Source organism: Monodon monoceros, unplaced genomic scaffold (assembly GCF_005190385.1).
Source record: "Monodon monoceros isolate NGI ecotype Baffin Bay Population unplaced genomic scaffold, NGI_Narwhal_1 Super_Scaffold_6, whole genome shotgun sequence".
NCBI classification, from domain to species: domain Eukaryota; kingdom Metazoa; phylum Chordata; class Mammalia; order Artiodactyla; family Monodontidae; genus Monodon; species Monodon monoceros.
The window spans coordinates 94,156,285-94,172,685 of NW_021703783.1; the positions used below are offsets into that span (position 1 = coordinate 94,156,285).

A 16,401-nucleotide genomic window follows, 5' to 3' on the forward strand; every position below is an offset into this window, starting at 1 on the left:
ACAGATCCGAGGGGGCCACCAGCAATCTTGCCCCCCCCACAAAAGGCACCCCCCCCCATAGGAAGCAGTAGGCTGTGGGGCCGCAGGAGGAAGGTGGGGGGCATTTGAAGCTGGGTCTTGACTGGTTCCCAGGAAGCCAGAGTAGGGGACCTTCTAAAGGCCTGAGCACCCTGAGCCTTCCTTACCAAGCCAGCCGCTCTCAGGGAGATTGTGACCTAGCCTGGACACTAGGGACCCACAGGGCTTCATCAGTGTTCCCACACAGCACTCCCCACTGGGCTCAGTCCTGCTGGCTGCTTGGAAGGTCCCAGGCCCCGCATGGTCAGGGCTGTCTGGCCTGGCCTACAAGCCCCTGAGGCAGGACATTGCTGAGTCGGCTGAGACATCCCCCTGGCAGTGACAGAGGCTTCTGGGATCAGTTAGCAGGACCACCCTAACAGGGCTCACGGCCCCTGATGTGCGCTCCACAGGCACGCATCAGCATCATCGACTGATCGGAGCCCCTAACAGCCTCCACGGCCCGGAGGTGAAGCGAGGGGCCGCCGCTGGCCTGTCTGATGTGCCAGGGCTTGGCCTCCAACAATCCAGCACAGAGCTTGCCCCTTCCCATCAGGCGATAGGGCGCTGCCTTTTCACCACTTGCACTTTCATGGCCCTGCCTATCCTGGTGGTGCGATGCAGCTACATGTCTTTCTCAATTTTCATGTACATAAAATGGGTCACCTACTAATTAAAGATCGCTTTCTGGAAATCTGGGAGAAAAATCATTCTCCCTTTTTCAGCAAGAATCAGCACTAAATCACCAGCAAAGGAATAGTTGAATTTATTCTTGAAACAAATGGCTCTTGGGTCCCTGCTATGAGTCAGGCAGAAAGAGAGACGAGTAAGATATCTGCCATGCTCAGAGAGCTCAGACCCTCCTGGGGATGTGTGTGAACCGATTCAATGCAAGGAGGTCAGAGCAGTCAGAGAGATGAAGAAACTGCTTGGTGGGGGGGAGGGAGTTTTAGGGAAGGCTTCGTGGAGGAGGTGGCATTTGAGCAGGAATTCCTGCTCAGGTTCAGAGGTGGGGAGTTTGGCACCAGGGGGAACAGCAGCCATGATTGGAGCATGGACAGGACTTGGGGTGACTTTGGGCCAGTGGGAGCTGGTCAGAAAGGAGGCTGATGGACTCCATGAGGACAGAACTGTCTGTCTCTTATCCCAGCCCCAGCACAGGGCCTGGCACATAGTCGGAGCTGAACAAATGTTGAAAGAATGAAGGGATTGTAAGAGCCCTGTATACAGGTCTGAGGGGTCAAGCCTCCAACCTGTGGACAGTGGAAGCCACTATGAGGTTTTGTACAGGTTGTAAGGTAGGGGTCCTGCTTCATCCTTTTGCATGTGGATGTCCATTTCTCCCAGCGCTATTAGTTGAAGAGACTGTTTTTCCCCATTGAATTATCTTGGCCTGTTTATTGAAACTAATTGACCATAAATGTAAAACTACTGCAGGGTTTTGAGAGGGGAGTAACATGGTCAGATCTGTGCTATAGGAAGATCAATTTGGTGGCAGAAACTGGGAAGGGCTGGAAAGAGGAGGGGTTGGAGACTAGATGGGTGGGCTCGAGGGAGGAAGGAAGGGGGAACTAGGGAGAAAAGCAGTCCCCAGATCAGCCAGGGTGCATGGTGGGGAGCCAGGTACAGGGCTGTACCGGAATGTGACCTGCGGCGGGGCCTGTGGCACTCACTGGAGAAGTGGGATGGGGTGGGTAAGGGGGTGACAGAGAAAAAGCCTGTGCTCCTCAGCCCCTCAATGTCCCAGAGTGGTAAAATTAAACCCTCTCTAGATATGCCAATGCGAGTAGGTTTTCAGGCAACAAGAGGATTGTAAATGCAAAACAATGCCAATTACAGCAGCATTACCCCAGATTATAAAGCTTCTAAGAAGCAGCTCACACCTCCAGGCGTGCTGTGCCTGGAAATTTCCAGGGGAGGCTTGGGATCTAAACATCCAGGCTGCCTGAGGCCAGGCCCCACAGTGGGTGTGGGCAGCTGGGCAGGCCTGGCCTCGTCACTCCTACTGACCTGCCTTCATTTCCCCAAGGAAATAGACCACTGACGGGCAAGAGGACACCCCCAGGTCCCCACAATTCTGAGCAATATTCTTAAGGAAATTTGTCCCTTCATGGGCCCCCCAGCCAGGGGGGCACAGAGTCCCTCCATGGCTCTTTCTGCCTCCCCCCCGCTGCCCTGTGCCTGCACACAGTTGGAACCAGCCCAGCGCTGCCCCTTCTGTGCTACATGACCTTTAGCCGGTCAGCTTTCCTGAATCGCAGTCTCTGCTTTGGTAAAATGCGGAGACAAGCCCGCCCCCCCCCCCCACACACACACTTCGCAGTGTGTTTTCAGGATTAAATGAGATCTTGTAGATAAAGAGTCTGAACAACAGAAACCAGTGCAACCTCCATGCACGACGATTTGGCAGTGTCCGTTAAAATAGTAAATGTCCACGCCACGGGCCCCAGCGATTTCTTCTCGCCATTTCCTGCAGAGAAAGTTTTGCAGATGCGTCCAAGGGTGTTCCCTGCAGCACCTTCTGTGAGGTTAGAAAATCATAAACAACTGAAAGGGGCATTAACAGGGGCCTGATTAAATTAGGATCCATCAGTCCTGTGGAATCCTTTGCTGTAATTAAAGAGTCTGGCAATTCCTGTGTGCTGTCACCGGCAGATCCCCACCACGTGGGACTGCATGAACAAAGCAAGAGCAAATAACACCTACAGATGATTCCATTTAAGCTTTTCAGAACCCCACACAAACACTAGATATTTTATGTTTGTCTATGTGCATATATGTATGTAGATGCAATAAGAACAGCCCGGAAGAAAATATGCCCCAATGACCCAGGGTTGCCTCTGGGGAGGGGATTGGGATGGAGGCTGGGAGGTGGCAGGAACATCAAAGAGAATTTCGCTTTGCTGTAGTGTCTACGTGTTTTACTGCAGTACATGCCTGTGTCCCCTGCAGAGATACACACGTACAAAACACACGCCAACACCAAGTGCAGAGAATAGTAACGGTTAGCCTGACCCACGTGCCGTCAAGGCTCAGAGGCCACAATTCTGACTGCATGTCAAGGAAGGCACCTAGGAAGGAAGGTGTCTCAGTGCCTCCTGCCACTGTCTGCAGCTCTTAAGAGTCTGGATTCAGGTCTGGCGAAGCCCGTCAGGTGGGCAAATGACATACCCCGGCGTGCGGGAGGGATACACTCTGTTAGCCTGGCTGGGCCAAGGCCCCAGCCCGCCTCTCCTGGCTGAGCGTTCTGCCAAGAAAACTCTAGAACTACATCAAAATCCATCCTGGAAATCCGAGAGCCATCCTTAGAACGGAGCGTAGCCTTTCAATTAGAATGGGGAAAAAAGGCAGATTTGCCTGTAACTTGATTTCAGGTGAGTGAGGCCCGGTGGCCAAAATGCAACGACTGCGTCTGGCCGTGGCCCCCACACCAAGGTCCTGCCATGTGCTGTGAAGGGGACCCCAGCCCCACCAAGGTTTCCAGTGTAACCAGCACGTGTTCCCATGGAAACTCTGCTTTGCAGAATCCTTTGGAAATTGTTTCCGAGGGGGGGAACCGCTTCCCACACCCGCTTTGCATTCCTGGGTTTGGTTTCCAGGGATGATTTTCTCCAAGTGCTGAGAGGGGCAGGAGCAGGAGGGAGGGCTGGAGGCTGAAACCTGCCCGAAGGGGCAGAATGGCCATTTCTAAGCCACTACCCTGGAGAGGCCAGTGGAGGCTGAGGGTGTCAGCAGTGGGTGAGATGTTTCAGATGCCCAGAGGCCTGGAAGAGGGTGGCAGGGGTGTGACCTAGAGATGGTAGAGAATCCCAGGTCAGAGCTAGGGCGGGTCAGGCAGAAAGAAACATAGGCCGAGACCGTGACATACATGTCCGCCCCCCTGTGGTGAGGCTGGGGCGGGGTCCGGACAGGAGGAAGCAGTGCCCGAGGCCTGGCCATCAGAGGCTGCCAGGGGCTTCTGCTACAAGCTCCAGGGCCAGGGGTCCACCCTCAGGATGGCTGCCATCCACCCTGCTGGTCTAAGGCTCCCCTTCACCTGGGTCTCACCTGTTGCTCCTCAGCCTGCAGGGGGCCAAAGAAGGGGGTCCCCACCTCCAGGGAGGCCTGCCCCTCATTTAGCAGATTCCCTCCGCACTGCCCAGTGGCAGCCTGTTTTTCCTGAAGGATGAGTGGAGAAGGAAATACACACCCGCTGAGCCTCTGCAGGGCAGGGAGTTCCCCATCTGTCCTCTCTGAGTAACACTCAGCGACTTGATTGTTACTGAAGCCAAGGCTCAGGTGGACATGGCTTCTGGGAGGTGGAGCTGGGATTCGAGAGAGGCCAGCGGCCACCCAGCCCCAGATGACCCCCAAGGGCGGTTCCTCTCTCTTCTCTCCTCTGCCCACTCAGAGTCCATGCAAACCTGCCCTCCAGGAGCTCAGTTCGAGTCCCCTCCTCCTCCCTCGTGGCCACCTGCACCCCCTGCAGTCGTCTGCCACCCCTCACCCCTGCACCAGCCCATCTCCGCAGGCTCCCGGTCCCGCGGGCTGGGGAAGGAGGGGTGCTTAGTCTTCTTGGCTCCGTACTGTGCGTCCCAGAACGTTCTCCTCTGGGGGTCACCCCTTCCACCTTGACCCTCCTCCCTGCCTCTCTCCTTGCTCGCTGAAGACCTCAGCGCCTGCCCAGCCTTGCCCTGAACTGAGCTCGGTCACCACACTTGACAACGTCTGTGTCCACAAGAGGGGCGATGAGTTGGTCCCTGAGGGCCTCACAGGCCGCAGGGAAGAGTTGGGATTTTGTTCCAAGTGAGGTGGGAACAGTGGGGGGTTTTGAACACGGGGAGGGCCATGGTCCTGTGTAGGTCTCATCAGGATCCTTTGCTTCGTGGAGAGGGGACTGCAGGGGGCTGGGCCAGGGCGGGGGGCGCAGTCTCTCCAGGCTCCCCGCACTACCCCAGGGGCCAACTGGAAAAGGCTGATTCCCAGCCTGAGGGTCCGGGGCCAGGGGCTGAGGACGCTCTGGGGCCCAGCGAGGCGGCCTCGTCCTGTCTTGCTGCCTTTGGTCTTCCCTGGAGAGGCTCCGCTGCACGCTGAGTGGCCTGCCTCCCTCGCCCGGCCCCCAGCCCCGGCCTCTGCCTCAGGCTGACGGAGTCGGGGGCCTGGAAGGCAGCTTCGCCTCCCTAAACAGGCTAGGAGCTCGTTAAACTGCCTTCTGGCGAGCGGGGGCCTCTCCCCGCAGCCCCGTGTTCCCGCTCAGAGCCCTCCTTGCCGTGTGCTCCAAGGCCAGGCTCAGAACCAAGCTGAGATGCTGTGAACCGTGCCACAGGCCCGAGGGGGCCACACACAGCCCTAGCGGAGGGGCTGGGGCTTCTTCCTGACGTCAGCCCAGGCCCACCCTGCCGGCCCCAGCCCTTACCCTGCGGGGGGGCCGACCTGCAGGGCTGAAGGTGCTACCCACAAACCAGCCGGGGGTCTGGCCGGGGCCTGCGCCTCGGGCCACCACCCTCCTGGGCACATTGGGGTTTGTGTGAGAGGGCACCTGAGGGACCTCTGGGGACAGCACTGGGTGTGTGTGGAGGGAGGACTGGCCTGCCCATTGCATGAATGACCAAATAGTGGAAAGCAAGGGAGGGATGGGGGACAGCAGGGGAGGGAGGGCTCAGAGCCTGACAGCCTGGGTGAGCCCACCCTTAGCCCTGGTCTGCCTGTGAGGTAGGTTACAGTGTGGGGCTGCCGTGAGGTGAAATGAGGGGTAACGTGAACACTCGAGCAGCAGAAATGGCTCAGGGTCAGACACTGAGGGGCCATGGGGCCTGAGCTTCTGCAGCACAAAGGGACCCCTCCGCCCATCCCAGGGGAAGGCCCAAGAACAGAGCTATGCAGCTGGACCACGACGGAGAGGGCTGGCCTCCAGGCAGCTGGGACCGGCCCGGGGCAAAGAGGGAAGGGGCCGGGCTGGCCTCGATCCCCAGGGGCCGGGGCTGGGGCATAAGGCAGACAAAGACAGAGGAGGTGGGAGGGGTCGAGATAGGCCAGGTGGAGGGGCTCTGGGGAACTGGGCTGTAGGTAGACCAGGAGCAGCGAGGCCCTGAGGCTGGGGAAGGTTTGAGGTGGTGGTGAGCAGGGCGTGGTGAGGAAGCAGTTGGCACACAGAGCGTAGGCGGCCAGGCTGATGGGAAACAACCTTGGGGTCCTTGCTGGGGGAGGCAGAGAGCTCCCTGCATGTGCCCGGACCCTTGCAGTCCCAGGCCCCCACTGAGCCGCCTCCCCGGCCTCCAGCTCTGTCCCTGAGCCCAGCCCAGCCTCTGCATGGTTCATTCTTGCCCATGCCCCATACCCCCCACGCCATCCCCCTGATCTACTTTGTGTGGTCACCTTGTGCCTTTGGCCTAGTTGGGCGGGGGGCGGGGAGACGGGGGCCATTTGCCTAGTTGCTCCTTTATTCATCTACGCTGGGACCCCTGTGCACACAGTACTGACAAGGGTCCCTGGCGGGAACCTCCTGGTGGTTCAGGCTGGTGCAAGAAGGCCCGTGTGTCTAGAGAGGGTAAGAAGGGCCCTGGGTGGTGTTCAGGAGAGCCCTTGGGGAGGGAGGGAGGGCCCGCCTGGCAGAGGGAACAGCTTGGGCAAAGGTCCGGAGATGTGGCACACTCGGCGGGTGTGGCCGGGCTGCAGAATGGGGGCGGGGGCCAGCCAAGGCAAGAGGGCACCCTCTTAAATGTGGTGGTGAGGTGATGGGGCACCCCTGGGGCCTCACTCCTGGTACAGATCAAGTCCTTTGGAGGGAGAGGCTGCCCCAGGGCCTCTGATCCAGGGCAAGACCCATGGGCAGGCAGAGCTTGTCCTAGAGATTTTCATAGACCAGGTTAAATTCACCGTCACCCTCAAATCTATGTTGTTTCTCCTGGAAAAAAATAAAAAGAAAAAAAGAAATAAAAAACAGTAGGGAGGGAAAAGAAAAAACTTGCACAACTTTAGTTTTAGGCAGAGGCAGACAAACAGATGGCTTCCCAAGTAGCTTTGACAGGGACACCTGTCCTTGCGCCCAAGCCCACCGCACCAGCCTCTTCTCCCATCATTCCAGCCCATGCCTGCTCTCTGCCCTCCAACTCCACAGACCTCTTCTTTCCTGCCTTGGACCTCCCCAGGTGCTCTTCCCTCTGCCTGGCGTGCTCTCTCCATCCTACCTGTTCCCTGGCTACCTCCTCCTCACTCTGCACCCCCGAGAGCCCCCTTCCCAGCTCTGGCCTAGTCCCTCCCCAGAGCCCACCCTTCACAGGGGGCTACAAATGTCTCTGTGTGTTTGTAAGATCAGTGACCCTGTTCCTGCAGACCCAAGGATCCTGGAGGGCCGGAACATTTCTAGTCATCCTGCCAGGACTTCAGGGCCTGGCACATGGTGGGCACTGCCTGGGACGGCCCAGACATCCTTGGGGAAGCCCTGCCTCCAATCAGAGCCTAGTTCAGGGATGAGTATCCAAAGGGCTTTGAGAATAGGAGATTCAACAAACAGAGTCAGCCTGGGCCAGCGGGGCCAAGCACTTGCTCCCCTCACTTCCCGATGGCTTTTCCAAGGTGCCTACCCACAGCCCTTGAGCTCCTGAATCCAACCTTGCACTTGATGGTGTCCAAAGCTCTGGTGTAGATGCTACTTAACTTGGAATTCATTTGAATTCAGGGGCAGTTGATTTTGCAGTAAAGTGTCACTCATCCACTTTACAGATGAGCAGACTGAGGTTTAAGAGAGAATCATGATCGGGACTTCCCTGGTGGCTCAGCGGTTAAGAACCCGCCGGCCAGTGCAGGGGACACGGGTGTGAGCCCTGGTCTGGGAAGATCCCACATGCTGCGGAGTAACTAAGCCCATGAGCCACAAGTACTGAAGCCCGCGCTCCTGGAGCCCGTGCTCCGCAACAGGAGAAGCCACCGCAGTGAGAAGCCTGCGCACCGCAATGAAGAGTAGCCCCCGCTCGCTGCAACTAGAGAAAGCCCGCGTGCAGCAACGAAGACCCATCGCATCCATAAATAAATAAATAAATGTATTTAAAAAAAAGAGAGAGAGAGAGAGAGAGAGAGAATCATGATCAAGTGGTATGCCTTAGGCCCCATCGTGATAATAACGAAGCCCTGTCCAGACCCTCCCAGGCTAGCATCAGTGTAGACTCCAGCTCCCGGCTTTAGCCACCTTCAGCCTGGGGAGAGCTAGAAGCCAAACACCCCTGCTTTACTGGCCAGTGTAGACACTATACCGTGCCCAGTGGTAGTTACGATTGCTCATCTTGCACGGCGCCTACGGGGTCCCAGTACGACATTTGATCCTCATGGCAAATCTAGGAGGTGAGTGCTGTTAGGCTCCTCAGTTTACAGCCGAGGAGAAGCAGGCACAGAGGTTAGCCCCTTGGCCAGGGCTGCACAGCTGGTAAGGGGTGGAGCAGGGGTTCAAATCTACCAGACCTCCTAACCACTAGGCCAGCTGCCTCGGAGAGAGGGCTCTGATTCAGCCGCAGGTGGCTCACTCCTCTGGTCCTATTTACCCATTTCCCAGATGAGGAACAGGACAAATGGAGTAAGACGAGGCTCGCTGCCCAGCCCCTGCGTACCTGGGAGAGCAGGTCCTGGTTGGAGGGCGGGCTGCTGGCCTCACTCTGGATGCAGTCGTAGACCTCGGTCTCTCGGCGCTGCAGGTCCTGCAAGAGACGTGGGAGGGTCAGAGAAAGGTGAACGCAGGGGCAGGGCCCCGGCCGCAGCGGCCTGCTATACCTCCCTGCCGCCCGAGGGAGCCCAGGGGCCGGGCAGAGCTGTGAGGGGACACCCACCACCCCCAGCCTCGCCACTCGCAGTCACACGGCTGCACCTGTGCACCTGTCGTTCCCTCTCGGAGCCATCTTACCCCTTCCCCGCTGGTACAGTGCCACTCCTCTCTGTGCCCCTTGCCAGCCCCTCACATCACCTCAAGGCTCTAGCAGAGCCTGTGCTCAGCCCGGTGGGCTCTCCAGGCCCCCAGGTAGCTGGCAAGAGGAAGGTCCCAGGCCCCCTCCCACCGTCCCTGCCTGTCCTTAGGTCCTTTGGTGCAGCCAGCAGCCCCCAGATGTGACTCCCATGGCCAAGGCTTCAATAGGATGCTCTCCTGTCATCCCCCCCTCACTCCCCTGGGCCAAAGCCCTGTCCCTGTGAGGGTCCCACCCACGCATCCACCCCTGTAGGTCTCCCTTCACCTCTCACCCCAGCCTGTGCTCACAGATGACCTAGGTACCCACTGGAGTCACACTCCTTTCCCACAGCTGTGCTTGGTTTGTTGCTGGGTCACTGTAGCTGTGGTTGGCACACTTGGAGAACAGCACCAAATGAGCTATGATGAGGGGGCTCCTCGCTCAGCTAGATGTGTGTCTTAGGGCCAAACTCACTCTTGGCCCAGCTATGAACAGCCTGACCAGAGGCCTCAGGATGGTAGAAAGAGACGGAGCTTTGAAATCAGACAAGCCTAGGTTCAACCCTCAGCTCTGACACCTGCCAGCTATGGGCAACCCCGGGACCTCCCTGTGCCTCAGTTTCCTCATCTGTAAAATGGGAATAATTGTATCTCTCTTTCAGGCTCAACGGATGATTAAATGAGATGTTGTACATAAAGGGCCCAACAGAGGGTCTGGCGAATCACAGGTGCTTAATAACTGTTGAATGGTCATCAAGGGAGGCTTGATGCCTCCCTCCCCTCTCTGCGGTCACAGCCTGGACCCTTCCTCAGACCCTGATGGGCACCGGGGTCCCAGGCAAGGGGCAGATGCTGCTCCTTGGGCGATGTCGGAGCAGAGCTACTAACAGCCTAAGCAAGAGGCAGGAACCTTTCCTTCCCACGTGTGCATGTCATATGGGTGCCGGCTGCTTGCCAAGGAGGTGGTTTCCCTGGCAACAGGCAAGCAGGGGTTGCCGAGGCAGGCTGGAGAGACAGGTGGTGCTCTGAGGCAAGAGAAGGGAGGGGAGGTGGGGTGGGGGGAAGGAGGCTCCAAGAGGCAGCGGGGCATGAAAACCTGTGTAATAAACCATTTGGCACTTGGGAGACCCTCACTTCAAGGGCATCACACACAGGGATGGCAAGGCTGCCCTAGGGACCTCTGCATCAGAAAGAGGGAGGGTCAGGACTTCTGTGGTGGCACAGTGGTTAACAATCCACCTGCCAGTACGGGGGACACGGGTTCGAGCCCTGGTCCAGGAAGATCCCACATGCTGCAGAGCAGCTAAGCCCATGCGCCACAATTACTGAGCCTGCGCTCTAGAGCCCGCGAGCCACAACTACTGAGCCCACGAGCCACAACTACTGAGCCCACGTGCCACAACTACTGAGGCCCGTGCGCCTAGAGCCTGTGCTCCGCAACAAGAGAAGCCACCGCAACGAGAAGCCTGCGCACCACAACCAAGAGTAGCCCCTGCTCGCCGCAACTAGAGAAAAAGCCCGCATGCAGCAACGAAGACCCAACGCAGCCAAAAATAAATAAAAATTTAAATTAAAAAAAAAGAAAAAGAAAGAGGGAGTGTCTTGGAAGGGGTGCTTCCAACCTGCCTCTGGGTAAGGAAGGGGGCAAGGCTGTCCCAGGGAGGAGCCCAAATTCTGGTGAAAGGCATTTTCCAAGGCCTGCTCTGGCCTGTTGGGCTTTCATGCCTGCCCAGAGCACCAACCACTGCCGGCAAGCCTGGCACACGGGATGGGAATCTGCTCCTCAGCAGCCCTGGGCCTCCACCGCCTGTCCGCCCAGACCTGGATCCACAGATCTGACAGCCCCCCAAGCTGGATGCTTCTGGTCGCAGAGTGAAGGGAGAAAAAGGGCCTCCTGGCTGACATGTCAGCAGGAGAGCAGATCTCGGGTCCCACAGATGGTTCCCTTCTCCCTCGTGTCCAGTCCACGCGGGCTGCCCACCACGCATTAGCCCAGAGAGGCCCAGAGATGTCTCAGGTCACGCAGCCCCTCCCGCCATTCGCTCCGTGTGCTCCCACTGGCCTGGGCCCCACACTGCGGGGGGGGGGGGTCATGCTGTGGGGGGAGCAGCTGCCGGGCTGAGGGCGGGGAGGGCGGGGGAGGCTGCAGAAGTTGCTGCCGATTAGCAGCTCCTGAGTGAAGCCTCTGACAAGCCCTGACCTGCTGGGCTGCGTTTGCATGCAGGGAGTGACCTGCATCACTGGGCTGTGAAATGCAGGGCAGCCTTGTCAACAGGATACCTCCTTGGCCTTGCTTGCTGGTGATGGGGACTGCCTCCCACAGGGTACGCCTGCGGGGAGAAGGCCAGGCCTCTGAATGGGCTGGGCTGGGCTGGGCTGTACTGGGATACGGGTCTGGGATCCAGGCCCTCTGAGCCCTTTGCCTCCTGCTGCCCAGTATGGGCAGTGATGCTGGGCTGAGTGGTCACCAGCCCTGGCAGAGGCGTGAAGCCCGTGCCAAGGCCTTTGTCCAGGTGGGCTGAGGCCAGAGCTGAAGTCAGCTGCCCTGGGCCAGGACCTAATCTGAGGGTCCTGGACATTGGTTCCCCTGTAATACCCACCCCTGTCACCAAGGAAACACAAGAGCTGTGGTCTCACGGACACCTGCATGTTGAGGTTTGCATGATGCCCTCTGCGGGGCAGACGGCTGAGACCTGGGGGCCTTGTTCAGCAAGGAGTGGTACTCAGGAGAGACGGAGCACCTCTGCTCTAGGTCAAGATCCTGGCGTGTGTGAAGTAAACGGCCCACAGCAGTGACAGGAGTCTGGTGAAGCAGGGCTGGGTTTGGCCTCCAATGAAGGCCTCTCGTGCCAGGCTGAGGAGCTGGCAATGGGGAGCCCCTGGAGGTTTCTGAGTGGGAAGCGACAGCATCAGTGGTGTGTTGGAAAGGCCCCTCCTGCTGCCGTGAGGCGTGGGAGGGCTGGAGGCTGACAGCAAGAATGAGGCGCTGGGCCAGGCAGAGGCTGGAACACAGCTGGGTGGGGGGGCGGTGTCCAGATGCTTCTGGGGAGCGTGAAACTACAATGCTGATGCCCCACATTCGCCATGGAGCACCTACTCTGTACCCAGCACCGAGCCCCAGGGAACCCCAGCCAGCTGGGAGCTAAGAACAGGCCTCCACTCAGCTGATCGCTGAGCACCTACTACGTGCCAGGCACTGGGCTGGTGCGGGGGAGGGCGCCAGGCAGACCACGATCAGAAAGAAATCAGTGGCCGTAAGGGCCACGGAGAGACCCAGAGAAGGAAGATGGGGATGTTGGCTCATGGAGAGGGTGGGGAGGTCAGAAAGGCCTCCCTACAAAGGTGCCCTCTGAGCAGAGAGCTGGGGAGTGAGACAGCAGCCCCTGGACAGCTCCAGAAAGGACACTGTGGAGGGGAGGGTGCAGCCAACACCAAGGCCCCCCTGCGGGGTGGGCATGGGGGGCAAGCCTGGTGCATCTGGAGAACATCAAGGAGGCCAGTGTGCCTGGAGCGAGTGAGTGAGGGGAGAGACAGTGGGAGGGCCTGTGGGCAGAGCTCTCAGAGACCACTGTCAGGGCTCTGGTGTTGACTCTGAGTGAGACAGAATCTATCTCACTAGACGGCCGAGGTGGGCACGAGAACGTGATCCGCAGACCTCCAACTCCAGGGATCAGCATCGACCCGGGGCCCCAGCTGCTGGGCTCTGAAACCCATCATTACATGTGCACAGAGGGCCCCCGCCGCCACCGTGGGCTACCTCCAGCCAATGGCTGAGCTCAGCAGGGATGCCGTCACAGCCTCCCGCCCTGGGAGACCTGGGACTCCTCTGACTGGGCTCCCCATGGCCTGCTGAAGCTTCCCTAGATGGTGCGGTGGTCGATCCATCCTCTCTGCCTTCCTTCACCCTCTCCTTTACCCAGGGTGAGATCTGCAAGAGTCTGACGACTCTCCCAGTCTTCTCCATTTTCTCTCACAGGTGGTTTCCCTAATAAAACTATCACACATTTACCCCCGTCTTGGTGTCTGCTTCTCGGGGGACCTAGACTCACCAAGGGCTCTGAGCAGAGCGGGATGTGATCTATGTTTGGGTGGGATCACTCTGCTGCTCCTGGGTGGAGCACAGACTGTGGGGCAAGGATAATAACGGGCCAGCTGATTAGAAACCAATTGCAGGACTCCAGGCACGAAATGGTGGTGGCTCCCACCAGCGTCAGCCCTGGAGGGGTGAGAAGGGTCAGATTCTGGATATGTTCGCAATAAGATGTGCTGATGGATCCGATGTGAGCAGTGATGGAAGGAGAGAAGGAAAGGGCAATTTCAAAATGTTTAGCCTGAGCATCAGGGAGAATGGAGCAACCATTCACTGCATGAGGAGGACTGTGGGAAGAGGTACTTCGATGGGTAAAGAATTGGAGATTGGTCTGAGAGAGAAGCCGATACGCGGTCCAAATGCAGTTACTTCTGGTGTTCAGAGGAGGTGCCTGGGCTGGACGTATAAATTTGGGAGTTGTCAGAGTGCAGAGGGTCTCAAAACCTTGAGGCTGCTTCACTCCCAAGGAGGGGAGTGAAGATCAAAGAGAAAGGGCCCCAGGCCTGGACTCTAATGTTTAGAGGTCAGGATTTCTCTGGTTCCTAAGAAGGAACCAGGGATGCAGGCTGAGGAGGCATGGTAGTGAGTCAGAGGGGCATTAGGAGAGAGTGGAATGTTCTGGAAGCAAGTAAAGAAAGTGTGTCTAGGAGGAGGGAGAGCTCACTGGTGCCACATGCTGCTGCTCATCAGGAAAGAGGAAGACTGGGAACTGACCACGGGGTTTGACAATGTGGAGGTCAACGGTGACCTTGAGAAGGAAGGCTTTGGGGGGCAGAAAGAAGAGGTGTGCTGAAAGCCTGACTGAGTGGGTCGGAAAGGAGAGACAGAAACTGAAGACAGGGAATTTTGACAGATCTGTTATAAGGAGTCGTCGAGAAAGGACAGGGTCACTGGAGGTGGCTGTGAGCTCAAGATAAGGAATTTAAAATGGAAGAAATCGTAGTATGTTTGCAAACTGTAAATGTAATACTGTATCATTAGCCCTATATTAAAGGTTATGAAACCAAGACTCAGAAAGTTTAAGTAGCAGAACCCGTGAGCAAAAGAACTAGGCCTTGAACCCCAGCCTGTCTGGCTTACTCCAAATCCATGCTCCTTAATAGGTCAACTTGGGCTTCCCTGGTGGCGCAGTGGTTGAGAGTCCGCTTGCCGATGCAGGGAACACGGGTTCGTGCCCCGGTCTGGGAGGATCCCACATGTCGCAGAGCGACTAGGCCTGTGAGCTATGGCCGCTGAGCCTGCATGTCCGGAGCCTGTGCTCCGCAACGGGAGAGGCCACAACAGTGAGAGGCCCGCGTACCACAAAAAAAAAAAAAAAAAAAAGGTCAACTTTTCACACACAAAAAAACTGGAGTAGTACAGCTTTTTTTTCCTGTCACAATATATCATGAACATTTTTCCACATGAATAAAAAGCAAAAATTGACCTAATCAGAAGGAGAAATATACAATCTACAAGCAAATGGGCAGATTTTAACTCAATTCACTCAACATCTGATAGACAAAATAATCAATAAGGATATGGCATACTTTAGCAACACAATCAATAAACTTGACCTCACTGACACAGATAGAACACTCACTCAGCCATGCACAATGCAGACGAAATAGAAGCCAACAATAAAGCAAGTCTCAAAAGACTTCAAAGGATTAAAATCCTACCGAATGTATTCTCTGATCACAGTGGAATTCGTGAGAAACAAAAAACAGAATGATAACTAAAAAACAAACGTTTGAAAATTAAGCAAAAGGCTTTTAAATAACTCATGGGGCAAGTGGGAAATTTAAACTGAAAGACAACAAAACTATGACATATCAAAACTTGTAGGATACAACTAAAGCCATACTTAAAGGGAAGTTTATAACCTTAAGTGCATAAATTAGGAAAAAAGAAAGATTGAAAATCAGTGATCTAAGTATCCATCCAAAGAAAGTAGAGGAGAAGTATACAAAAATCCTTCCCTGGGCTTCCCTGTTGGCACAGTGGTTGAGAGTCTGCCTGCCGATGCAGGGGACATGGGTTCGTGCCCCGGTCCGGGAGGATCCCACATGCCGCGGAGCGGCTGGGCCCGTGAGCCATGGCCGCTGAGCCTGCGCGTCCGGAGCCTGTGCTCCGCAACGGGAGAGGCCACAACAGTGAGAGGCCCACGTATCACAAAAAAAAAAAAAAAAAAATCCTTCCCTGGATGTTGTCCACTGTCACCACTCTTGTTCACCATCATTGTCTGAGGCAGTGCGATAAAACAAACAAAAAAAGAAATAAAAGGTATGAAGATTAAAAAGGAAGAAATGAAACTTCCACTATTCATAGATGACATGACTAGGTTCATAGAAAATCCAAAGGAACTTACAGAGAAACTATTAGAATTAATTAGTGAATTCATCAAGGTTACTCTCTATATAAAGTCAATATACAAAAATCAATCGTATTTCTACATACCAGCAATAGACAATTAGAAAATAAAATTAGGGACTCCCCTGGTGGTCCAGTGGGTAAGACTCCGCACTCCTAATGCAGGGGGCCCAGGTTCAATCCCTAGTCGGGGAACTAGATCTCACATGCATGCCGCAACTAATAAGCCCTCATGCCGCAACTAAGGAGTCCGCATGCCGCAAATAAGAAGCCTGCATGCTGCAACTAAGACCCAGCACAGCCAAAAATAAATGAATAAAATTTTTAAAAAAAGAAAATTAAAATGGGGACAACACCTGTACCCTGAAGCCCTATTATGAGTATTAATGACATAACAGGTATAAAATCCTACAACAGTACCTGGCACGTAGTAGGTACTCAACAAATGACTTCGTGACATCATCATCACTCTTGTTAGCGTATTCTTATCTGCCCAGGTCCAACCCCAGCAGCTAGGGACTGGTCTCAAGGGCTAGCAGAGTCTGCGGCCTCCCTTCACATCTCCTTTCCAGCCCTAAAACCTTTTGAAGCCACCCTGCAACCTGGCAGGGCCTTTGAGCCTCTTCCTCACACTCCAGAGAAGTCTAAACACGGGCAAGAAAGATGTTCCATGCAAAAGTGAGTCTCTTCCATTAAAAGTAATCTTGGAGAAGGATATTTATTCATGTGAAAAGATGTTCATGAGATATTGTAACATGAACAAAACTAGCTGTACTACTCCAATTTTTTTAAAAAAAAGTATGTGTGAGTGTGTGTATGGGTCTCTTTGTATGTGTTTGCAGAAAAGACTGGAAGGTACAGAGGTCAATGAGACTAGTGTTTATACTGGAAGAAGATAGGCTTGGGATGATGGTTATTTTCCTCTTCTTGATATATATAGAAAGATCTGTGTGTGTGTGTGTGTGTGTGTGTGTGTGTGTGTGTGTGTGTGTGT

General features: G+C 55.7%; 1 protein-coding gene across 1 annotated transcript in view; it reads right to left on the minus strand.

Moving 5' to 3' along the window:
- Nucleotides 1–6,460: 6,460 nt before the first annotated feature.
- NFAM1 (NFAT activating protein with ITAM motif 1) overlaps nucleotides 6,461–16,401 on the minus strand; it is a 34,505-nt gene continuing 24,564 nt past the window's right edge. Inside the window, exons 5-6 of the mRNA XM_029206424.1 lie at nucleotides 8,637–8,723; nucleotides 6,461–6,940 (exon numbers count right to left, since the gene is read on the minus strand). Coding sequence (XP_029062257.1) covers nucleotides 6,881–6,940; nucleotides 8,637–8,723 — 147 coding nt within the window. The 3' untranslated portion in view covers nucleotides 6,461–6,880. The remainder of the gene's footprint in view (nucleotides 6,941–8,636; nucleotides 8,724–16,401) is intronic.